We start from the raw sequence: 25,530 nt of genomic DNA on the forward strand, positions 1-25,530 counted from the left end.
ATAATTTCTCTAAAATTGAGTGGTTTTGTGTTGCCTGCTAAGAACAAGCAAATGAACGGGCAGGATAAGCCTATGCAATGAAGTTGGCCCATGTTCTTCTTTTTTTGCTTCTTTGTGTTGCTTCCTAGAAAATCAGAAAACAGCTCTAGCAATCTTTATGTGGACATCAAGTGACCCAGAGCTTCAAAGTGATTTTTTCATTAGGAAAATATGCTTTTTTGTGGTGCAAAATTTTAAATTCTAAAATGATGTAGAGATGGCCAACAAAATGTCTTAACATGGCTGGTTTGGGTGGTGTTCTTATTTAATGCAGATCTCTTGAATTAATCATGTTGGAAGTGACTGCATAGTTATAAACAGCATAGAGAAAATGAATAAAATGCAGCATGCTAGAATGCACAGAAGTATTTAAAACTTATTAGTCTTTTAAAGAGATGGGTTGTCTGTATCCTTGATAATCAAGGCATATGAGTTTGTAATGGCACAAAGCAAGAAGCAAATAAGAGGTATCGCAAAGGGTTGCAAAAAGGTCTGAGTTTGCATTTTTAAATAGAAATAACTTTTTCACAAATGCATTAGAGAAACTAGGGGCCATTAAGAAATGATGAAAAAGAAGATAAAATTATTAATCATGAAGATGTGAGTGCCTTTCTTCAACTCCAATTTCTGTTTAGTAGTAATAAAGTCTGTGTGTGCTACTGCATGATAAGACTAATGGACGTAAGTGGAAAAAAGAACTCCAGTGAACAAATGAAATGGTACTTGGAAATTACATACAAATAAATCAGCAAGCCCAAACAGTTGTCACCAAAAAGTAACAAGGGAACTATCAGACTAATTTAGAGTAACAGTGACTGACTAGAACTGGAAAAGAGGCTGAAAACTGGAGAAGAGGCTGCACCGTTTTTAAGGGAGGAATCAAATGCATCTTCTGTTTGGTAGATAAATATATAGCAAAATCAATCATCTATGGAAATCGATAAATGTCTGGAAGGTAATGGAACCATATGCAAAAAAAGCTTCTAGCAAATGAATCTTAACAGGCTTCCTTTTTTTTTTTTCTTTTTCTTTAATAATGGCGTACAATTAAGCAGAAAGCAGCAAAAATAGTTGAGTATTAAGGTGGAAATGGCAAAGTTGGCTTGAATTCTCGTGAGTTTTCACCTTCACTCTAATAAACAAATTTGACCCATAACTTCTATTTGGCATGCTTTGCAATTTAAAAACAAAATAAAATGCACTATTCCATTTTCATCTTTCTTTAGGAAAGAGTCTGTACTGGGAGCAGCTGGTCTCACATAGCTATGTTGGTCTGTTAGAAATTGGGTAATTTTTGTGAGAGTTCATAATTACTTAGTGCCTTTTTATGTGGTGAATATTTTATGGGAGGTTTGGGGAAAGGCAATCTGAGAACCTAATCAACTAGTTTCTGCATAGTTGTCTGGAAGAGTGCTAAATCTACAGACATCCTCAGCTGTGAAAAAAGATACGCAGGCTGGAGCAATTCACTGAAGCTGCTAATAAGAAAAACTTTCTGATTTCCTTCTGCCAAAGTGTGGAAAAAAGTTGTTATTCCTTTGATTTGTTCCTTCAGAAGTACATGCAGGGAGAGGGTATGTAAGTCTGAGCACAGTCCCACATTCAGCCTAAATAGCTCTTTTTTTTTTTTTTTTTTTTGGAGAAGTAGTGTGAATTTCTGTGAAACTTTGCCTTTTTGGAAAGCAGCAGTTTAATAAGCTTGTTAGATGTGATAAATTTCAGCAGAGGGGAGTGGTGTGCCAAAAGGGAGCTCAGAGATGTGTCGTATGTGACTTTCTTCTAGACAGGAAGCCATCCAGGGCTTTTGAAAGGGTAGGGGCTGGAGCACTGAGATTCATACTAATTCTTTGTTGAATAAAAATAGACTAGTGCATCATTCCATATAATGACAGCAGTTTTTTACAACAGAAGTAAATTAGCCTAGTAAATCTGTACCAGTCTGGCTGCATTATCCACAGTTTTGTATTAACAAACTTAAACTCCCATAGCTTTTTAGGGTAGAATTTTGGGAACCTGAAACTCCTTTAGCCTTGGAGCATTCAGTATATTCAGTAAATGAGTACTCTTCATTTTAAACGCTGCATGTGGCATACTTATTTTTCAGGCTTTGCTATATTGCTTTTGTCTCTGTTGCCAGTCATTGGTTCTTGTTTTCCTGCATGTTGCTGTTTTTTGACTCTAATATTTTTGTAAGTGTTTAACAAGTGATGATAGCTCTTAAAGCACAGCTGGGTATGCCTGCCTATTGGATTTAGTTTTCCCACAGCAAGACTTCATGGCCTGGTATGCTGAAATCTGAGCTTGCTTACAGTTCTCCTTGCTGGGGAGAAGAATAATGGGCTGCAAAACACATTCTGTTGCTATTAGCTTTTCAAGTGTATTGAGCTATTCATTGGATAAAGAATGCTACAGCAATTAAGTTCATCCCTATGCTCAGTCAGATTGCCATTTCCAAAAACAAGATGGATGTCTGTTTTGCAAAGAGGCTAATGTTTAGTAGATGGTAGAAATTATTAGCTAAAACTGAAATGGAAAATGTGTGAGAGATGGTGGTTTGGAGCACAATAAGAGATTATAAAGGAATTTTTTTAGTTGCGTAGTAAGTCCCTTATGGCTGTCTCATGTGCTTCACTGTTTAAAGTGCTCTCAGGAGTGAACATGAAAGCAGAAAATCCTTGGTTTTCATGCTTTACTGTGTATTTTATGTTTTGGAAGAACCTCCCTGTTGAGACAGTGGTGGTCAATTTGTGAAGTTATTCATTTCAGAACAGCTTTATAAATGCTATGCATCAAAACCTGTTCCTCAGTCTCTTCAGTGAGCTTCTCTCTGTGTATTTGATCTCCAGCAGAGAACCTTAACAAGAACTGAATATTTTGTTACTCTTGGAGAAGGGGTAATCTGTACCATTCAGACTAGATTGAACTGTTAGAGCCAGTATAGCAGTGTGTCTCTTGAAGATGGAAAGGAAAATATTTATTAGTGGATTCTGTTTTATCTTTTAGGTACTCCAGTCATTTTTCAGTCTAAGATTTTTCTGTTGGTTTTCACTAAAATATTGCTGTGAAAATGTGGTGGAGCCTCCTGACAGGATGTGTTAAGAGAACAGTATTTTTCAAGTTGAGGAAAGTCCTTGTTGCAAAAATGTGGTTGCCCATGCTATTTCTATCCTCTCTGGATACAGGGCCTGAGTAGTTGTCAATAAAACTAGTCTGTTGTTTTTTGTGCTTTGTCCTATGCTAGTTTAATATGGTTCCACTGTTAAACACAAGAGATTATCATGAATATGAGTAATTAAGTGAGAAATAGCAGGACTGTAGCAATTTTAAGTAGTGTAGGGTGGATGTAAAAGTTACCGGGCATCTCCTTCCAACAATATCGAAGATAAAATTCTCAGCAGCTATTGCTTGATGTGCCTGATCTGGGGTAGGAGCAGCAGGCAAGGGCCTGGCCCTTGGACGCAGTGACTGCTGTAGCCAAAATTTATATCCAGCTGCAAAGCTAAATGGTTTTCTGGCTAGGCTTAAGCAACTATTTGTGTTCGTTCTTGCTAATAATGATTTTTTGGGAAAAAAAAAAAAAAAAGAAAAAAAAGATATATATTTTTTCTAATTATATTTTAAAAAATAGTTTATGTGGCTTTTAGCCTTTTAAGTTTCTTGGCTGTGCCCACCAGTTGAGGTAATATTAGATCATGAAACTACATACTCATCACGTATTTCACTTACAAAGCTAGTTAGTTTGAATAAGCTTTTCTTCATTAAATTTTAATGTATGCACTGAATGTTTTCCAGGAACTCCAGAAAAGAACTTAACGATATACGCTTTGAGTTTACTCCAGGCAGAGGTAAGGCTCTTTCAACTGAATTATTTGTTTATTGTTCAGAATGGTTTTTCAGAAATTGGTTACTACTTATGGTTAATATAAGCTACCTCTTTGAAATGTTCTCCAGTATGCAGAGCTTCATACTGGACTTAACTTGAACAGGAGCATGCGACGTGTGTAAATTCTAGTGGCTAGGTTGCATAATGTGTTCTATGTGGTATGTAAGATCTTGCATCGTGATATTTATGGCTTTGGAATTTACTTTTTTTTACATTTGGAGAACATCAGAAGAAATGGCATATAATAACCATGAAAATATATATGGTGATAGTGGTAACATTTGAGTTTCTTTGCCCCGCTTCTTAAAAAGTTATGTTAAAAAGTATAAGGCATACACCATTTTTAAAATGTCTTCAGTTGGCAGTTGAGTTGCATTTGTAGCTTACGTCTCATCACCAGAAATAAATTCTGGCATTGAAACTTAAGATTCTACTTGTAGAAGCTTGTAGAACGCTGGCTTTCCAGTGCTAAGAGTTTTAAGAAGTCATAAAATTTATTTTTATTTGAAGAATACCAGATTTTGCTGCAGTAAAATACGCAAGAGGATGATATGTTGAGAAAGAAGGTATCATCCTTATTACATAGCAACCCTTTAACCTGTGAATGTACTTCATTTTCCTCAGAATTGAATATACACTATACTTTGTCTTCATACAGAGCTTCCACCTTAAAAAAAAAAAAAAAAGAGTCCGAATTGGAGCAGGTGGCTGTTTTTTTTTCCCCTGTAAATCATAGTATCTATCTCATGCAATGGTTTTATGGGTATATTCTGTTGCATGCCTACATTTCTCATCAGTTTTGGTAATGGATAATAATGAGAGATTTCTTTACTTGGGCACAGAGCATCCTGATTTAGTCAGTGTCAAAAGAATTATTTAAATACTCACTAAGCAGTTACACAAGCCATGCAAAACTTTGTTCATGATTGAGAAATGCAGGATATATCATAATAAAGTACAAATAAAGTACATGACTACTATTCCTAATAGTTACTGAGGCAGCTAGTGTTCTCACCCTCAAATCTCTACAAAAATTCTAACTCAGCAATGCTGTTCTTCATCTGTTTTACTTGAGGAGATCATGTAAGTATTCAGCTGCCTCAAAACATGGACTCCCTTGCAGATACTTTGTATTAAGGTCACGTGCAGTTGAGACTTTGTTGGAACGTAGGCTTTTTCCTGCTGTTTCACACTTACTCTAATCCTACCAAATTCTTTATTCAGTAATTTTCCAGCAGCAATTAGTAGTCATAAGGACTTGGGAATTAAGCCACTCAGTTGCATCAGTCACCATCCATCCAAAGGTCTGAATCTTCTGGGTCACCATACATAAAGCCTATTTTGAGCCCTAAGCTCAAAGAAACTAATGACTGTGCAACTCCCTTGCCCCACTGGTAACAAACAAGAAAACCTGATAATACACTTCTCCATCTAGATCCATCTAGAGGAGATGGAAGCAGCAGAGAAAATGCTCCAAAACTGTTTATTTTCTTGGTTGCAAAAATACTGAAATTGTAAACCACATAAGAGTACCTAGTTTAATAACAGAGAAGAAATGCTTGTGACCTGCAGAGGTCTGTATGGTGTTTGTAATGAATAAAATCATCACAATCATCACATTGTTTTACTGTGTAGAGGCTGCTAAGTTAATTATCTTGAAAAATTGTGGTCCTTGTTTTTCCTCTCCTAATGAACAATAACATTGAATTCAAGCCTGTGACTTATTGGTGTTTTGAAGCTTAAGTATATTTTTGTTATATTGCTTTGGGTGATTGATATTTTTTTCATTGTTTTTGTGAATTCTCATACTTACTTCACCTTTTGGACAGACACAGCAGATGGTGTTTCTCAGGAGCTGTTCTCTGCAGGCCTCGTTGACGGCCACGATGTAGTTATAGGTAAATTCCGTTTTTCTTTTCAGTTATGCTCTTGGGACAAGTTTGTGTTAAGTGCATATGAAAAAATGTGTTGTTGGTTGTTATAGAATTTTGTCCTAATTTTACTTCCATGTATGCATGGATTGTTCATCAAGCCAGTTTTGATACCAGTCAAGAATTGTGTTTTGGAAGATGGAACTCTTCTGTGGCTTAAAAGGGGTTATATAATAAATGTCCTGTAGCACCATTTAGAATTCAGTGATTGATCATTTCTGCACTAATTTATGTGTTTAACAATAAAATGATTTTGGAGTGGGATTATTCAAAGTATGCTTTGAAAACCCTGAAATTAAGTGTCACATGGAGTTTGTAAAAGTATCCAGAGCTCAGAACTGGGGAGAAATTGTGCTTAATTGTACCGTTTCAAGGGGAGAAAAAAAGATAATTGGAAATGTTTTCTGGTAGTTGAGTGGAAAGATACTTCTCTATTGTTCTATTCTATGCTTCAGTGTTTTTTTATTTTTTAATGCAAGTAACTGACAAATATGATTAATTTCTTAGGCATTCCTTTCCCTGCAGTTGTAGCTGTTCTTTTGGTTGTTCAATGCTACTAGAAATACAGTTGCCAAAATCAGAGCATTTTAGTAGATGTTGAGCATGTGAGTGCTGGATGAATACTAGTAGCTTGATCTTTGTTTGATCAATTGGTTTAGATATCTTTACCTAACAAATCTGTAAATTCTAAAAACCAACCAACCCATAAAGACCAAATCCAACAAAATGCAGCTTTCTACAGCATTGGATTATGCAGGCGAAGATTTGAAGGAACCTGGCCACATTTGTTTATAAGAAATTGAGCACGTTTTCAGCTGTCACCTCCACTATAGCAGTACAGTATTGAAAAATATTTCAGTCCCTTAGTTTAAAGCAGCAAGTCATAAAAAGAACAGATGGTGCTGAAAATGCAAATCCTCTTACAAAACTCATTTTCTGTGTAAAATGATTTTGCCACCTTGTTTGCTCCAAATTAAAAGGTTTATAATCTTCTTGACTATGAATAGTGGAGATGAGTTTGGTTGACCTTCTTCACCAGAAGATCTGATTCCTACATTCTGAAAGCAGCTGATAAATTATTTCTCACTTTTCAACAGAACCATGCAGAAATTCAGCCTCTATAATATAAATGGAAGCAGATTTCTGAGTTAGTCTGGTGAAAGTTGTTCCTGTACTTACTTTTAATAAAAGTTGAGACTTACAGAAACTGATGTTAAAAATATTTGAACTGAAGCTGTTAGTAGGTACCAGTTGATGTACAAGTTTTACAGAATTCACTGCTTAGCATCAACACACTTCACCTTTTGAGTCCTGCTGGATTCGCTTCACTTAACACAGACATCCTAGGAAGATTTCCATTCTGATAAGCAATAAGTTCAGCTACCTGTTCTGTGGACACATAAAAATCCCATCTTGCATGCTCAGTTCTCGCTACGATTGACTGGTTTCTGTTCTTATTGACAGTAGCATTGTTTCACAGGAGGTCCCCTAGATCAGGGGAATCATTACAAAAAACTTAGTTTTAAGGACACCTGGATTTTGAATTGGTGGGGGAATGAGTCTTGGCTATATGTAGACATCTACTTTATGAAGTATTTTTATGCAGCTCTGAAACAGCTGTTAAATCATGTGAAAGATCTGTAATATTTTTGGAACGTTTTCAGATAAAATATGTCTATGAATGTGCAGCATATGTATATTAACTAGTGAACCTTCACATAGTAATGCTTTGTTTGGATTTTTCTTCTGGAAGCAATCCTTTAACTTTCAGAATCTGAAGGGAGCTGACTATAGTTATTTAGAGGGGAAAAATGCTTCTTCCCAAACAAAACTTAAAAAAAACTATTGTAGATTAGCAGCGATGAAATATGCAGTTGTTCTTCATTATATTAATGTAACTTTAATTTTAGAAGTTTTTGTCAACAAGTGTCTGTGAATACCTCAAGAATAATGGAAGGTGTACCTTCACGTTTAAATACATCAGACAAAGGGCAGTAGTATTCTAAGGGTGCACATCCTGGTTTAGCACTTGAGGCAGCAGAGGTTTGCCTTTTGGTATCAGTCGTGGTTTGAGAATATTTGATTTTTGTGATCTTTAGTGAAGTTTACTAGAATTTTTTTTTTTCTTGTGTCTGTTGTTGAAAATAACTGATTCTTGGTGTTGTTGTGTATCACATTATATATGTTCTAAAGCTGGATGTACTCATAATCTTAGTAAATGAGAAAATGCCCTAACAGACTGTAAAAATTCATTTTAAGCACAGACTACATACTTTGTGTTTACTTTTCAATTTATTACCCAGAAAAGAAACATACATACAACAGAAATTGTGCAGCATTTTAAGGCATTACGTAGAAACTTGTGCACCTTCAGTGTGTACATGTAGCTCTATTTCTTTTTAGCAAAAGATGCATGTGCATTAGCGATAGGAGAATCTCTCTAAAATCCCTGGAGTTTATGTAGGGACTTAAATATTTCAACACATCTGTCTCATTTAGAGCTAATGCATTGAAGAGTGACTCATAATAACTAGACTGTCGGGAATTCTGCAGGTTTGAGATACACCCTCAGGTAATCAAGCTTTGCATCTAATAGCTTCTTCAAAGTTATTTTAGCTATGTATGTCCTGTGTAAAAGGTGCACTTGAGAAAGTATATTGTGTGAATAAGGCTGGTTTCATGCACATTCGCATTGTACTGAATTTTGTGTGATGGAAACTCAGATGTTCAAGGTGGTTAAAAAGAACACTGTGCTGGGTGAATAGCAACTGCTGCTGTAATGGCTTTTGTGGCTGAGCTGTGGCATGACATAAATGCATAAGAAGTTGTCAATGTAACCAGATTAATCCATACACACATCATTGGAAATGTGTTCATCTTAAAGGTACAATCAAGTAAATAACAATTTTTCATTACTTTAAGGGGGGGTGGAAATGGAGTTGGTAGTTGCTTTCAGAGAAGGTTCTACTCACCAGTGTGAGGAACAAGTTCATCTGTTTATCAGTGGGATTCGTTTGGGTTCTGCCTGATAAAGCAGGTGATGATCTTAAGACTAAAATATTCTGTATTCTCTCATAGGTCTGAGTTGTGGTTTTAAGGTCTTTCATTTGTTTTTGTTTTTTTCTTATATAAAAAAAAATAAAGCAGCTATGAATTTGAATCAGAAATTGCTAAGACAGCAGTGTAAGTAATGTTCCCCTTTCCAATAGTAATTTAGTTAGTATTGTTTATTTCCTCGGCATTCACTTCTCCTGCAAGTAGTATGTCAAAATAAAGATTTAAAGATGTACTTAAAACTAGAGGTAGTCCATTTCAAAACTTAACTCCTGAAATCAGGGCTTGTTTTCTAAGTGTATTTTTCACTGCTTCAAGTTTCATACAAGGTATTGAAGTAGCCTGACTGCCATTTCATCTTCTTAATAGTTTTGTCAGAACAAAATCTATAATTCATTTTCTATAATTCATAGCAGATTTCAGAAAAGGAGAGGTGTGAACATCTGATGAGGAGAGGAGATTACCAAGTCACAAAATGCATGGCAGAATGTGACCTTGCTTTATTTCTGCATAGACCTACATTTTTACTCTGATTTGGCACAATAAAGATACTTGTTGAGCTGGCTTTGATATTTTGACAACAGTTTGATAGGCAGCAAAACCTTTGTCTAAAAGCAAGCACTTGTTTTCTGTGTTCAGTCACTGGTAATTGACTTTTTTCAACCTTGTACTATGACTCACTCTTTTGTATAGAAAATTTATGAGCTTGATATACTGTAATATCTCAGGCTTGTTAAACATTCCTACTAGCAGTGTTGGGCAGCTGATCTAAACTTTTGTTTCAGATGTTAATTTGAGTCTAAGCCACAGTGCAGGCTCGGATTTTTCAAAACACTTGAAAATGAAGGAGAAATTGTGATTGTATATTCATACCTCAACCCTCTGAATTCTTCTAGGTATTGTCTACCTCCATTAAATGCTTGCAGAAGCTCACTCTGGAATACATAAGGATTTAAATATCCAGATATGTTCTACCTATCTTTTTATGGCACTGTTATAAATGTGCAATGGTTTGACTAAGAGTTCTTCACACTCTATGGGAAAATAAAAATATCCTGAAAACTCAGCCTTCCATTTTTTAAATAAGCTTCTGGGAAGTGGTACAATGTGCCAGTTACTGCTGTGTTTTAATTTTTAAAAAGTATCATATTTTTAGATTTTTTTCTTGGCAGGGGATCTAAAAGTGTAGAATATAATACATTGCCTTGGGATCAGAGGTGGCTACTAAAAAAATTGAGAATTTGAGTGTTTGCTCACATGCTTTTGGTACTGAAATACGTATGTTTCTAGCATTAAAATTTCTTCTTCCATGTCAGTGTAGTGCTTCTGCTTCATAAAATACGTTCTTCCAATTGGGTGGGATTTTTTCAGTCAAATTACCTAGAGAAAAATGTCTTATTATTTTGTCTGCCCTCCATTTTCCAATTTTTGTCTGTGATCTCTGGGTATTCTCCACATTAGTGAATGGTAAAGCACAGGGCTTTGAGAGCTGTTCTTATTCCATGATCTCCTTTTTGTTGTGGTTTGAGTGAGGATAAATATTCAAGAGCTTGATTTGTTCTTATAAGTAGGTCAGGAATATATGCCCTGATGCCTCTTCCATGCCTTTGCCTCTTCTGCTCTTGAGTAGCATAGCATGGCTGGTTATCAGCCAAAGCTTCGTCACAGTTCTCTTCCACCCCTTGAAACAGGATACACCAGTGTCAAACTAGTAGTTAAATGTCCTTAAAAAGTCTTCTGAAAGATGTTGAATAACCTTAACCTTTTGATCGGTACTTCACACACACAAGAAAACTTACGTTCCTGATTTCTGTCTGCTGTACTGGGGTTTAGAAACCATGTGAACCTCAAGGCTGAAGTGGTTTTAATAATCACTTTAAGCTGTGGGAGTTGCTGACTGTCACGTAATTGCAGTCCTGTTCACAGAGATGCTGAAGGAGATCTTTTCAGTTTTCCACTGTTCAAGTGGGGACTTTGGCCCTCTGTTATTCTGTTGATGAATGCTGTTCTCCTGCAAATGCGTTTTCTGACTGTAAAGCTGCAAATCAAAACCTTGGATATTAAAGTATCAAATTTGAAATGGAATAAATCATTTTTACTGTCTTTGTATCTCCCGATTCAGCAAAGAGAATTCAGACAAATTTGTGAGCCTTAATCTTCTTTTGATAAATTCCTAATGACAGCCTCTTCATAAATAATACATTTCTAAATGTTTTTAATGTTTCTTCCTTATCAGCATCCAATAGCATCTTCAGAATAGAAGCCAAGCTTGCTGTTGATTTCTCTATTTTCTTTCATTTTTTTCTTATGAGAACCATGTCTAGCTCCTTGCAGTCCTCCAGCAATAAACACTTGTTAAGTTAGCTGTCACAGATCTCAAAATGTTTTAATATTTCCCTTGCTACTGTTCTCAAGCAACATAAACAAAAGATTTTGACTAGCATCCTGAATGGATGAATTAACAGAAGCATTCCCACCTAAAAGACACTTCTGACCTCTTTGAAAAGATTTTTAATCTTTCCTGCAGTTTGTGAGCTATTAACAAACACTAGATAGAAATAATCAAGAGATCTGGAGGAATTGTTACCAAAAAGCTATAAAGTTTGATTGCTAGAATTGTTTGCATAATATACTGTAATCCAGTGCTGGCTAGGTTTCAGAGCTTGGTTTTGATTTGGTTCTGATCTTGCAAATGCATGAAAATCACTGTGCAGTGTGAAATACAAATGAGTATTTAGATTGCAATGGATGTCTTGCAATAAGTGGAACTGCCTCATGAGTATGCATCATAAATTCAGCACTTTGGAAAAAAGCTCTAACTTGTCACTCAGACTTCCTGCTTCTTGAGACCTGCACAGGAAGATACAGCATTAATCCTCAAATCGGTAGACTCCTAAGGCAGTTATTAAGTAGAACTCATGTATCAGATGGAAATGGCAAAATAAACCCCTACGTCTGGGGGAGAAATAATATTTGGTACGATCAGGGAGAGCCAATAAATCTGTGTTGCTTTGAGTTTGGCCTTTCTAATAGCAATACAGTTGGATGAAGTGGGGAGCAGCTAAAGTTGGCTACTTCTTGCTATTTCTTACTGACTGCATTTTGGACTACATAAAAACAATTTCACTTTTTATTCATTAAATACATTTTTTATTTTCTCAGAGCTTTTTTTTTAGCATCAGTAATTTTGTACCCAAATAATGTTTGCTTTTCCTTGTATCTGAATTTCAGGATTACAAAATGTAATAGCCCTCCAAATTGTCAAACCTAGTGTCAGAAGTTCCACATCCATTTTTCATCAAGTGGAAAAGTATATGAATCATTATGCTGTTGAGAGCATCACAGAAATATTGTCTCAGACCCTGGATGTTACTTGTTTGTGTTTATGCCAGATGGCCCTGGCTCAGTTGGCTGCACTGGCATTGTATGGGAAATGGTTCTACTGTATTCATATAGCTTTATTTACTGTCTCATTAATTTTAACTTTTTCAGAAGTTTTCCCTATTCTGAAGCCATTAGGGTTAGATTTCATGCCGTGTTAAGAATTTTAAATAAGCAAGCAGGCTTCTGTCACATTAGAGAAACAGCTATTTGAGACTGCCCCACATATGCTCAGTCTGTTAGGCTTGTTTCTTTTATGTGGGATCTTGAAGATGGCATTTTTTTTTTTCTGTTAGATTGGCTTATATTTATCACTTATTTAAAAATTATCACTGATGTCTGCCAAAAATGTTTAGTAGGGTGTGTTTTGTAGTATATGCTAAATAAATGTACATGCTAGAAGACACTGGCTATGAGGGCTTTTTATTTATTACATCTGCAATTAACTGCCTGTGTTTTGTGTATTTATATGCTGGTTTTGACCTTTTATCCTGCTGCATGCTCCACGAGTGCAGACACTTACTCTGACAGAGTGACACAACCATTTGTCTCTGAACAAAACCTGCAAGAGAACCTGGAATGATTTGTGGTGCAGAGGTTGATTATATGTCCTTCAGAAGGCTTCTGAAGCAAGCTGAACAGTTATTGCTGTAAACAACAAAAGCCTGTTGTGCTAACTGCTGCTAACATTTGAAGAGGGTATTTGCTCCAAGACATGATTTGAAGCGTGCTCTATTTACTTGCTGGTTTTGCTGGGAAAGGTTCTTCCATCACTGCTTGATTCCATTGTGCAGTTATCATGTCCATGTTTCTTCTGATTTGTATGGCAGCAAAGCCAAAACGTCTTGAAAATACACATTACAAAATGAGATGTTGGATCTGGTATATTCAGGCCCTATGGAAGCAGCAAATTCCTAACAAGGTTTTCAAACTGTCAGTTAGTGCTGATTGCAGACTACAGCGATGATCTTCTATGGCTTTCAGAAGTACGGTATCCAAGGCATGACTTCAGAGTAGTTCAATAAAAATGGCTTTGTCAGTTCAAACTGCAATTACACTTACCTTAGAGATGAGGTGTAAAGTAGAATCCAGAGATATGTTGTAAAATGTCCCCACTTTTCAAGTAGCTTAAGCATCAGTGGAGAGAATGATGGCACTTCCTTCTCGCTGCTACATCCTCTGTAAAATCTGCTAAGTTAAGCTTATTCTCACCTGATGATGGAGAGTGCTACTGTATTAAATTGACTTTGTTCACTAACCTGAAAGAAAAGAAAAAAAAAAAAAAAAGTTGGAAGCTTGGGGAAGGAGAAGGTAGTGAGAGATGGTTATTTTCTTCTCTTATTCCCTTAGGTTTCTTATAGCATTTGCAGATGTGATTGGTTTTATCTTCATTTAGTAACTTTAGGCTCATATTTTCATATCCAAGGAATATAAAAACTTTTTATGTAACCTCATTGGGAGGGTTAGTGAGTCAACATAGTATGTTGGTTTCCTCAGTGAAAAGAGACTAAATTCAGTAGCTGTGGCCACTTAAGAGCAGTATTACTTAAGAGATATTTTTTTTCATGCTTGCTTGATGCAATCAGTAATTCTGAACAGGGCTGAACAGTAGCAGCAGTTGCTCATATGTGGGAGCATTGTTTATGGTTGTGAGCATATCTGACAGGAGTTTTTAGGTATCTTTTGAGACACAGCATACTTAATCATCCAAATTGCATAGGTTTAATAAGAGTCCTAAACTTTTGGAAGTAAGTATATAATAATAGTATTAAATGCAACAAATAGCTTATTTTAATTTCTTTTCCAGTTGGCTGAGTATCCTGTTCTGGAATGTGGTCTTTAACTTCCATTTTTGTAACCCTGAGAATGTCATCTTTCTAGTTAAGATGGCATCTCAGACTTTCTGGGCAAGTAACTGGAAGCCCTGCAAGCTGGTTGTCAGGAAGGATTTTCAGCTGCTTGGATGGCTCCTGCTGCCTGTGCTACAGGCTCTTTTTCTGGAGGAAAATAACTAAACCAGAGATGCCATGGACACCTGCAGTTCTGGCGTTACTGCTATTTGTTTGTAGCTACTTACATCAGGCATTGAAAAATTCCAGTTATCAGTAGAGTCAGTATTTTTAAGCTGTTCAGCATTGGGCATGCCTCTCTACCTGTGTATTTAGTGAAGTACCTAGAACTGCTGGCTTACACTAAAGTGCAAAGAATCATTATTATCTCTTAAAAAGGAAACCATATTTTTAGTTTCCTGAAATGCAGACTTAAGTATCCAAATTCAGACAGTTGGCTGTAGTTTGTTGGCCTTGTGTTCTTGGTAAGGACAAGACACCTAGCAAGAAGAAGGCAGGGAGTTAATGAAAAAGAACAAGCCATCAACAGTGCTATGTGGTTTTCCTATGTAATTGTGCACGTTTCATTCATGGTTAATGTCTTGAATTTTCAGTGCAGAAGGTGACATCATTCATGGTGGCTTGAAAGAATAGTATTAATTACATTAATCTGGCAAACTCAATTTTCTTGCTATTCTAGAAAAGCCAAAAAATATATAAGAACACCAGAAGTCACTAGTGAAACACTTACTTTACTTGAATAATGCTAAATATATATAATTGAAATTGAAAAGATCTCTTTTTAGGAGACTGCAGGTGTTTCCATTTTTATGTGAATTTTTATTCTAATATTATGAAATTAGTGCAAGTCTTCTTTCTCTTTTTCAAGCATAGCTTAAAAATCAATGGCATCACTCCCTTAGTATCCTGCTAAACTTCTGTTTGATTAGGCACATTCCACTCTATTGTGGCCCAACAGAGAAGCAGAAATAGTGTTTCACATTCTTCCTTGCAATGTCTTTTCAGCATTTTATATGTAAAAGGTTTTGGCTTGCATTCGTATTTAAAGTAGAGACAAACATAGAAAACTGTAGACTTTAAATGAGCGCTGTTCTTTGAAAAGCAGTTTTCTTTAAGAATGTCACCCATCTAAATTATCACTTCTTTTTGTTAGGGTTTTTAATAAAGTAAATAAGATTTACTTTAAAAAACTATTTACATATATGTTTACATTAAGTATTTACATTTATTATTTATAGCTTATCTTATGCAGTTTTACTTTAAAGATTTGAATTTCTTCCTTGTTGAAGAATCAGCGGGAAGGAGTTACACTTTTTAAGATTTTGGTGCTTCTTTTGAAGGCCTCAGCGCATCTGATCTGTCTGCTGTGTGATAGTTTAATCTACCTGCTAATAAACTGGCCAGTACGTGCAAATGTAGGAACAGTAACTTTGCCTGAAGGCAGGTGGCAGTTCTTGCATTCAGGTGCAGTAGCCAAGCAGCATGCTGACTTGCCACAGTTGTCCTGCAGCTGGATGACACTAAGTGAACAGCTGCAAATGCCTGTTTGAAGTTCTTCATTTTATAATAGGTGAAGTTAGAAGTATTTGGATTCAAGAGATCCAAGACCTTATATCAGTTTGTTTTTCTGTATTCCTATTTTGGTGAAGCCAGCTAACAGAAGATGGAGTATTTATTTATTTATTTTAAATAAATGTTTAACGAGGCCTCAGGTAAGACAGAACTGCTCTTGAATGCATGATCTTATTAAATAGATTTTGAAGACATATAAGCTTGAAGGTGCTGCATTGTGGTTTCAGGAGCTACCAGACAGAACAATTTTTTTGTGAGCTTCTTGTGTAGATTCTTAAATATTAACTGTAATAAAAAGCATTATCTGTATTTGCATGTATTTTGCTAGGTAGGAGGTACTGCAATAAAAGATGACTTACTGATTATGTAAGTGAACTGTGTGATTAAAATAAAAAACATTTGTAATGACTAGAATAAAGAAGATTATGAATAACAAAGCTTTAAAATTGGAAAGACTTTCTATTGTAATGATTGTAGTTGAGTTCATGTAACGTTGAAGGTTAATTATTTGTTCTTTCCAAGAGTTGTTCTGTACAGAATGTACCTTGTGCTTATTTCTTAAGGTTTGTTTTTATTTTCAGAAGTCTTTTCATCTCCAGTTTAATTTATACATGTCTACAAACAGTGCTCTAGGCCATCTCAATGATATGGGGAAAATGAGACCCCCAAAATTTTGGTTTGCATTTATTGGTGACAGAGCTTATGCTGGCGTACCTGTTTACCTCTGGAAATTCCCTAACCAAATACTATACTTCCCTACATGAGGCCAAATGCTGTTCTGCTATGTCCCAGTTAATCAAACCACTAATCAGGCACTAAAGTGAAAACTGTCACCATGGCATTAGAACCAGTAGAGGAGGTAGGAACCTGAATTTGATGTGTGATGCATGTGGCAGTAGAACTTCAACTTGCACAAGGATTTGCTGCAGTCCTACATTCCACCTTACAAAATCTGGGGCAAATATTATTTACAGAGAACATTCATCTTATAATACTTACCTATTCAGTGTACTAAGAAATCTCTGCTACTTAACATGCGTCTATTTCTTGTCTCAATAGCTCTGCAAAGTGTGGAGTCTTTCTCATGTTGATGTCTGGTTAATGATGTCTTGTGCTCACCAGTTCTTTTGAACAATGGCACTGCAATTATTCAGTCTGAACTCAGCTCAGGATCTAGTATGAAGCTGGGGAACAAGTTTAGCAAACCAACAGCCAAGAGGCAGCCAAATTTCTTGATCAAGATAAATATTAATAACATTGTATTTAAAAAATAAAAATCACAACCATACCAACACTGCAATTTAAATTTTAAGTTAGGTGCTTTCATACAAAAAGGGTTTATTTTCCTCCCTCCTTTTCTGTTCTCTTTATCTCTAGATCTAGTTAGTGTTTATTTCTGTTCCACTTCTGCATTGCTAACCTTGTTCAAGCTTACTGATAGATCATTTTAAAGATCAGCTTTTATGTTTGGTTTTTTTTATCACCCTTATTTTTGTTGTATTTTTTGATGCTGCTTCACTGACCTGTAACAGATTGCTATGGTTCTATATGGGTACTATTACTGGCTTAGATAAGGGTCAGAAGCACTAGCATAAAGCCAGGTAAAGCAGCTTCAGAAACATATTAATCATTTTAAAGAAGCAGAAGATAGAAGAGAAAGTTAACTCAGCCTTATCCTATCCTGTGTTGGTGGAGGCCCAGGTTGTTAGCAGAACTGCAGTATAAGTCTTGACAGCTGTGGTTCTGTTTATCCTTTCCTACTTGCTTGCATTTGTCAGTAGTTAAGCAGTCTTGGGGAGCAGACTAGGCTGAAAATTAACAGTTGAGTTTTTGCTATCACTAGGTTCTCAGTCTGACTTTTTATTCTGACTCAATTCACATGGGCATAAAATAACAACAAAAGAGAGGAAACAGGTTTACAGCACTCTGACTGCCCTCTGACATCTGCACAGCAACTGGAGAGTAATTAAATTATTCAAGTACTAATTTGCAGGAATATATGTATATTTAATTAAGATGATAATCCAGCATTGCTACAAGGTTTGTTGCTATGTCGAATGCAGTTTTCTGTAAATCATTTTCTTCGTACTTTATTTTACAGTTGCTGCTAACTTACAGAAGATTGTAGATGATCCAAAGGCCTTGAAAACATTAACTTTTAAGCTGGTAAGTGAGAGTTGGTAATGAGTCATACAATACATGCAGCTTCAGAAGCAGAAATGTTCTCATATTAAAGAGCAGCCCATTAATTCTTTCTCAAATAGTTTCAAATGCTGTGCCAGCCATTTGGCAAAAACTGAAAAACTTTTTCTGACCTTCCCTTATAGGCTAAAAAAACATCATAAGAAACTTCTCTTAAAGATTTGAGCTTGTAACATTTGAGCAAAGCTTCCTGCCTGGAACAATAACTCTTCTGACTTCCTGATGGTGAAAGCATCTGTGTTCTTATGTCCTTTCTCATTCTCTTCACTCTCTCCTGATATATTTTAACCAGTTGGATTCCATCATCCAATGCAGTTGTTAAAGTTTATTAATTATATGTAAATTTAATGAAAGTTCTTGAACAAGGTGGAGGAGGAACTGCAAGAGTTGGGGAGAAAGTCTTACAGAAAATTGCATATGAACTTAGATATAACTTAGGGAAACAGAACAGGGCACTTGCCAACTTCTTCTGCAAGGAAAACCTATAGCTGCAGAGAGCAACGTCATCAAGCAGCAGTGCTGCAGAACTGGAAGAGCAAGTAGGAGAAGCATTTGTTCATCAATACATAGAATATCCTGAGTTGGAAGGCAGAGCCACAGGCATCATCAAGTCCATCTCCTGGCTCCTCACAGGAACACTCAAAACTCAAATCATATTTCTGAGAGCTTTGTCTGAACAATTCTTGAACAACAGCAGGTGTGGTGCTGTGACCACTGCCCTGAGGATCCTGTTCCAATGTCTATTTTGTGCACTAATTTCCTTACAGAATGTGGGTAGTCCTCAGTGAAGAACTTACCCTGCGTAAGGGAAATGGTTTTTAGATAGTCCAAATGCCTGAGAGGAAGGAAAGAAACTAATTATTGTAACATTAGTATGTTTTGTGCTTTATCTCACTTTCAGCTGTTTTGTTGAAAAAGTGTGTAGACAAGTGTGATGATTGAAACTTACGTGTGTGATAGAGAGAACCTAAACCCAATTTGACAGGACATTAGAGATATGTACAGTCATGTAGCTCCTTAACTTTGCAGGGGGAGGAAGGTTCATTCACATCAGTTCTGAGGACATGCTGTTCCAACTCCACTTCTACCAACACCTGCCAGCATTTCAGTTAAATGCAAGTCACACTTTCTGCTGCTCTGTTGTCCCTTGTTCTTCCCATCAACCTTTTTTAACCGAGAATCCACAATTAAAAGTTTATCTGTATATCATGTTAAACCACAGGTTTATGCCTGTGACTGTTTTGAGGTGCACATTTTGCCTTGGACCATGGATTTCAATTTTGGTTGATTTTGATGCCGTCCTGATGGATCTAATTTGATATTAATAGCTTAACATTCCAGAAACTTAATTCAGAATAGATGTGCTGTGTTTGTTTCTGTCTTCTATAATCAAGTTGAAAAATACAGATACTTAAAGCTGTTGAAAGATTAGCCATGTAAGTACCAAACTCTTGCCAATTAGCTTTCAGCACCCCTTGCTGAGAGTGACTCAGACACATGTGAAACACTAGATTGTCTATTAGGTAAGTAGGTCTCCAGAATCATAGCTTTGTTTATAAGAGCAGCTGCTGCTTATGGGCTATAGAGAGACATTTTTAGAGTAAGTGACCTAGTTGATGATAACTTATTAATTCAAGATTGTTCTTCCCATGTCATTTTTTAAATATAGATTTGAGTAGTTTTAATGATTAAATAATTTAGCTTCATTATTCCTCTACAGTCCATTAAAGTCACCAGAATGTATGAGTGTCCTTTTAGGAAGGGATCATGATATACCAGAGGTTATATAGAGTCTAGGTTGTTTCTAATTCACGCTCTTTAGTTAGAGGCTTTAAAATTCCAAATTTAATATTCTATAGTATTCAGTGAATGTTTGTATATGTTGAAAACAAAAAAACCTCATCTAATTTAGGTTGGGATATTTCTGTGTTTCAGCTGGATTTATTACTTAAATGCTGAGGAGCAGTCAGTGTCACATATTTCAGATTCCAGTGAGAGAATACTCCTAGGCTTTACCAAGATCAGAATTAATAGTCAGTTGTAATTCAATGTCTCTTTCCCTTCTTAAGGTAAGTTCTACCAGCTAGGTAACAGTTCCCAAGGTTAAATTTTAATAAAAGTTTATTCCTGATGTTTTTAACTTACTGGGAATTGAACATAACCACAAGAAGTATCTTAATTTATTCTTACCCTTGATTTATTTAATTCAAGTTCAATTTCTACCTGCTCCTTTGTAGTGGAGTTGCTTAGGAAAACTGTCATTTGTTTTTGTTATCTCCTAGTAAGATTTGAGAGCACTTGTGTACGATTTGATTAAAACACATTTCCTTGGTAAATATTTCATGGGGATTCTAAGTCTAAATCTGGCTAATCCTATATCCATTCAGTGAATTCAATTGAAAAGTGTTCTTTAGTCTAGGATTAGTTACTATTTGTGGACAAGAAATCTGGTTAGTGTCTCACTGCTTGCAGATTGCTTTTTCTTGTGTAGTATTTCTGCACACACAACAAAGCATTTCAATCTTCTGGGAAACAAGAACAACTTATGTCTTAACTGTATTTGTCTATAATGAACTTCTTTATTATTTTGGCAATAATTTAAGAGAGGTGTCTGAATGAGTCTGTTGTTAAGGTTTGATCTCCTTTGTGTTTATTTAAGTGCATCTTTGATCTTAAAATGATGCAGTTCTACAGAACATATGTAGTATTAAACCTCCTTTAGTTGTCTTGGCTAACTCAGAATTATGACTTTTCTGCATGATACAGATGTCTGCACTTAGGGAAGGAGGCTGCTTTAATACACAAACAGTCTTGGCAATATGCAATATAACAACATTATTATGCAGTACAATTAGCATTTTATATAAGGGTTTTATAGCTTGTTAGAGTGTAGAATGATGTAAATAATATCGTGATAGATTGCATACAAAATTCAAACTCCATTTAATAAATTTTAGTAAATTCCCAATTAATAAAACATGGAGATATCTTAATCATGACCGGTGATGATGATTTAAGACTTCAGCTTGCTACTTCACCAGGATAAGGCATTTTAAATACACTGTGAAGAGAGCATTTCAGGTCTGTGAGTAATAAAAGTAAATGTAAAGGAGTAACTTGATGTAATGCTTCTACAAGTAGAAAATAAATTTAGTTTTGGTTGTGAGAATTCAGTAGATAATGTCACTGGGTGAACATTGCATGTGTTGTCTAAGAATGTTTGTCCTGATATCAGATACACACAGACCAATTTCTACTAAAAGGTTCAGGTGCAAAAAATGTATTGAGGGTCAGGAATGTTTGTATGGAGTGAACCAATTGTTTTAACAGTTCTTGGGGGGGGATCTGCCAAAAATTCCAAAGGTGATTTTACATAATCTGCCATTACACACTTGATATTACTTCAAATTATTTACCCCATAGGTAAAGAACGCATTAAAAATGTACTTTCTCAGCTACAGAGTGATTTTGGATTTAAAAATCAAAATATTAAAATATTTTGCCTTCATAGTACACATTATTTTAAAGCAGACTTAAAGCAAGATATTCTTATATTCTTACTGTTCTTATATTTGCAAAAATTAAGTGGATTATTGATACAACAGACAGTAGTAAAGATTCTGAATTGTTCAATCTAAAGAACTAGTTGATATGGTTCAGAAAGATGTTTTTCTGCAGCCATTAGTTCTTACTCCTCATAAACTCATCCAGTCTCATGTTGAAAAATTCAGTGTGTTGGTAATTCGAGCAGACTCGATAGCTGAGTTCATAAGGGCTTTTCAGACATTTGGTGTCTGTAGCACACCAGCAAAAGGTAGAAGTGAAAACAGCATGCTCCACTGAAAAGCAGGTTTGGCTTTGGAAAGTTAAAGAATTTTGGTCTTTAAGAGACCTTTGCAGATAGCTGCAGAAAGCGTTTGTTTCTCATTTGTTTGTTTCCAGCCTTTCTTTTTATCTCTTTTTTTTATATACAAAGCAGTCTGAGAGGTTTCCTTCAAGTAAACTGTTTGCTCACTAGGTAGTACAGGGAAATTGTAAAGCCGGACTGTCAAACACTCCTTTTTAATGTGATACACTAAACATTTCTGTTTGTACTTGCAGGCCTCTGGCTGCGATGGCACTGAGATTCCTGATGAAGTGAAACTGATTGGGTTTGCTCAGTTAAGTGTCAGCTGATGTCTGTCCCTTGACCCCAAGCCGAGCTGTGAGATTGCGAAGAAGCCAGCTTAGATGCAAAGGAAAATTAATGCACCAAACACTGAGTTCTGCTTCATTCTCTAGCAATTCACAAAGTCAGAATGAGCAAAGCCCACAGCTACACCGCTGCTGCTAACATTCAAAATGCTACTAAATGTCTCTTAGCAGTTGATTTGGATTCCCCCTAAGTGAAAAGCCTGTGGAAATGCACTCAGGTGGCTGTATTTATTGGTTACAAAAGGAATTTTATATGTTCTTTCCTAAAGTTTTGAGTGATACTATTTTCCTGTACTTGTGGGTGATAATACTGCCTCTCTTATGTTGTATTTAGAAGTTAACATAAATACAAAAGTTGAGAATTACTAGCTGAACTTGAATTCTAGTTTTAAAACTGACTGTGAATTTTATTTTTCATATATTTATGCATTACACATCCTAGTAATAAGAAAACTATTGGACTTGATTACATGCTACTTGCAGTTTATCTTTCTTTATTTAATATGTTTCCGGTGTACCTTTGACATATTTGGTAACTTCTAGGGCTTTTTTTCTTTTCTTTTTTTTTTTTTTTTTTCCTCTTCAAGTCAAGTAGGCATTAGTAAGCTTTGATTGTGTCTGAAAACCAGTCCACAAACTGATTGTGAAGGGTGTGAGAGGTGCCTTGAAGACATTTATGTTTTAAGAATGTGCCTGAGGCTGCTAAAATTTAGAATAATCTCAATTTTCTAGAAGTACTATGCATATGGTACTAAATATATAATCTGAGCAAGGAGGCGTTATATGGTAGCAAAGGTGTTAAGAGAATTTTGACTGTGCTTTTTTGAGGAGTCTATGAGCTAGAACTACTTTAAACTATTGTCATTAAGGACTGCTTATTGTGTCCATCTCTGATTTGACTTATCCTGAATGATAGAAACTGGTTTCATACAGGTGATGAAAACTTGAAGAACAGAATTGAAGCTTTACTTGAATTTCTGGAAAATACCAACGTGGAGTGAGAATAATAGGGCTTTGTGCAATGATTCAGTAAAACTGTTAGAAAGAAAACACTTCTGATCCAAGTAGACTTATGCTTAACCTGTGGCCTAGATGTTATGGAGCTAGTGAACCTTAGGAAGATTATCAAATCTGGAGACAAGTTCCTTGGACGTTACAATTTGAACTACTTCCTAGCTAATCCTAGATAAATGGCAGCTCTTTAATGTACTGAAAACAGCAAATATATATTATTCAGAGAAGTTATTTATAATGCCTTGTCATAATCGTTGAGGTGTTCTAGAGCCATTTGCGTACGACTCAGTGTAATTCCATTCCATCCTCTTGTTTACATGATTACTCCAAGATGACTGCAAAGGATAAAAATAAAAGCGTATTGCACAAACACAGTTGAATTTGTGTGCTTTGTGGACATTTCTAATGCTGTGTGACACGTGTTGGTTGCTTTTATTTAGCTGATGAGTGGCACCTGTGCAAGGGACTGAGCTCCCTGTGCTGGGGAGCAGAAAGGGAGGAAACAATTTGTCTGCTCACAGCACTTTGCTGAAGCCATTTTTAAGACTTTCAACTCCTGAAGTGTTTAAATTTCAGTAAATTATTCTGGGGCAGGACTTTTATCCTTGAAGGGTGTCAGTGTCATGGAGCAGAGGGATGGAGCAGTATGGGGCCCAGGGGTGTGCCCGACCGTTAAGGCCCTCCCCAGGTGGCTCGTGCCCTCAGGACCAGCTGTGTGAAAGCCCCGTGCCCAGGGCCGGCTTTAGCAGTGTGGCTGCTGGGGCTGCGCATGGAGGAGTTCTCTGTTCCTGAGGAGCTAAGCCTGGCCTGCAGTGGCTGAAGAGAGACAACAAACGGTAAGTGAGCCTCTCATGAACAAAAATCATGTCTTTCCCTAGCTACGAGGTGCTTTGTGGGTGCTATTGTGGTGGTACGGATGATCTGCTGGGCATGTCTTCCATGTCAGCCCTGTCACAGGCCTGGTATTGTGCTGAGGGCTGGGCGGCATCTTCTGAGCTGGGGGAGGCTACAGTGTAACACAGCTAATTGCTCACCCTCAGCTTTTGTATCAAAGCAGGAGCAAATCAGAAATCTCCTTGCTAGTGTGTCTCTCAGTGAAATAGTTTGTTACCTGCGGCTCTGAGACTACCAGAAGGAGCTGCATCTGGGCCCTTGCTGTTCGATTATTCTTTTGTTACATATGTTAATGTACGCCTCGCTAAATGTTGCACCAGCTAATCAATCTAGGAAGTAGTTAACAGCCTTTTTCAGGCACATAGATCAACACTTGGGGTAGTTTGTTGTTTTCACAGGTCTATAAATGAAGCTGGAATACATTAGCTGAGGAGAATGGTGTGCTGCTCACCAGCCGCCCCTCATGAGGGAAGAGGTGCTGCAGTGTGAGCAGCAACTGTTAGAAGTGCTGGTAGGGACTGCAGGAGGTATCTAAATGAGGAGGAATGTAAATACTTTAATCAAAGCAGTCAGCAGTACTGTACCCAGATAAAGCTTCAGTTGTTGCTCACTTGCTGTCTGGAGCAGAAACATGCAAAAGCTTCGCTGAGCTTCCTTGGCTCAGTGAGACAGCAAATTCATGCAGCATGGCTCTTTGTCACAGCTGGGTTACTGCTGCTTTTTGATGTTTTTTGTTTCTGCTAAGGTATTGTTAACAGAATGTAAGCAAAATGGCCTGAGAGAAATGGCAGTTTAAGCTTTAAAGCCTTGAAAAGTGAAGTTCATTCCTGCCCTTTACTACACAGAGATTAAAAAGAGATGAAAATATGTAGCATGTTGTAATGGATTGTATGGTAGAAGTGAAGGTGTACACGAAATCTAACAGGAATTAGCTTTGTGAATACCCTGTCCACACGGTCTGGGTAACAAGGGAAAAGAAAACCAGCAGCTATTTGCTTCTTTGTGTATACGTGAAGAAGATTCAGTTCTCACACACAGGTTGCTCCAAAGCTGTTCTTGTGCATGAGGCACAGTGGTATTGCTGGGCAGCCTTGAGCCAGCTGCTTCCTCAGTCATCTGCCCACTCTTAGAGGAGGAGGTCTCTGATTAATGAGGTGAAGCTGGAACAGGTGTGCTGCTGCTTAGTGCTCTCTGACATCATGAAAACAGGGCTTAATTAAATGGCTCTATGTTTCTGTGGGACTGATTACATGGTGCTGCTTGCTGCTGGGCACTGGCAGGCTTTGTGGGCTGTCTGTGGAGCCAGGCCTGCTATGCCCTCTGCTTTAGCAGAGCAGTAGTACTGACATGGAAGTCACCAGATGAGGGGAAGTACAGCTCTGTTGTTGTTTCCTTTTCCAAGTGTTAAGGGGGACACAACTAAGCATGATAACAGGTCTGGGGAATGACAGGTTTGTGCCTGCACAAAGGCGTGGGAGAAGAGGGGCACTTCCAGCCTTTTCTCTGCTGGGATTCC

General features: G+C 36.7%; 1 protein-coding gene across 7 annotated transcripts in view; it reads left to right on the forward strand.

Annotated features, from left to right (window-relative positions):
- Positions 1–23,494, forward strand: part of STK39 (serine/threonine kinase 39) — a 112,552-nt gene extending 89,058 nt beyond the window's left edge. For 4 of the 7 annotated variants that reach the window (XM_032445771.1, XM_015868579.2, XM_015868582.2 and 1 more), the window contains 3 exons: positions 3,832–3,884; positions 5,752–5,820; positions 12,139–13,575. In XM_032445771.1, the coding sequence (XP_032301662.1) occupies positions 3,832–3,884; positions 5,752–5,820; positions 12,139–12,449 (433 nt within the window). In that variant the 3' untranslated portion in view covers positions 12,450–13,575. Of the gene's footprint in view, positions 1–3,831; positions 3,885–5,751; positions 5,821–8,352; positions 12,117–12,138; positions 13,576–17,811; positions 17,877–19,847; positions 19,982–22,013 lie in introns of those variants that run through there. The other 3 variants (XR_004307918.1, XM_015868583.1, XM_032445772.1) reach the window with 3 other exon arrangements.
- The last annotated feature ends 2,036 nt before the right edge of the window (positions 23,495–25,530 follow it).

Source organism: Coturnix japonica, chromosome 7 (assembly GCF_001577835.2).
Source record: "Coturnix japonica isolate 7356 chromosome 7, Coturnix japonica 2.1, whole genome shotgun sequence".
Lineage (NCBI taxonomy): Eukaryota > Metazoa > Chordata > Aves > Galliformes > Phasianidae > Coturnix > Coturnix japonica.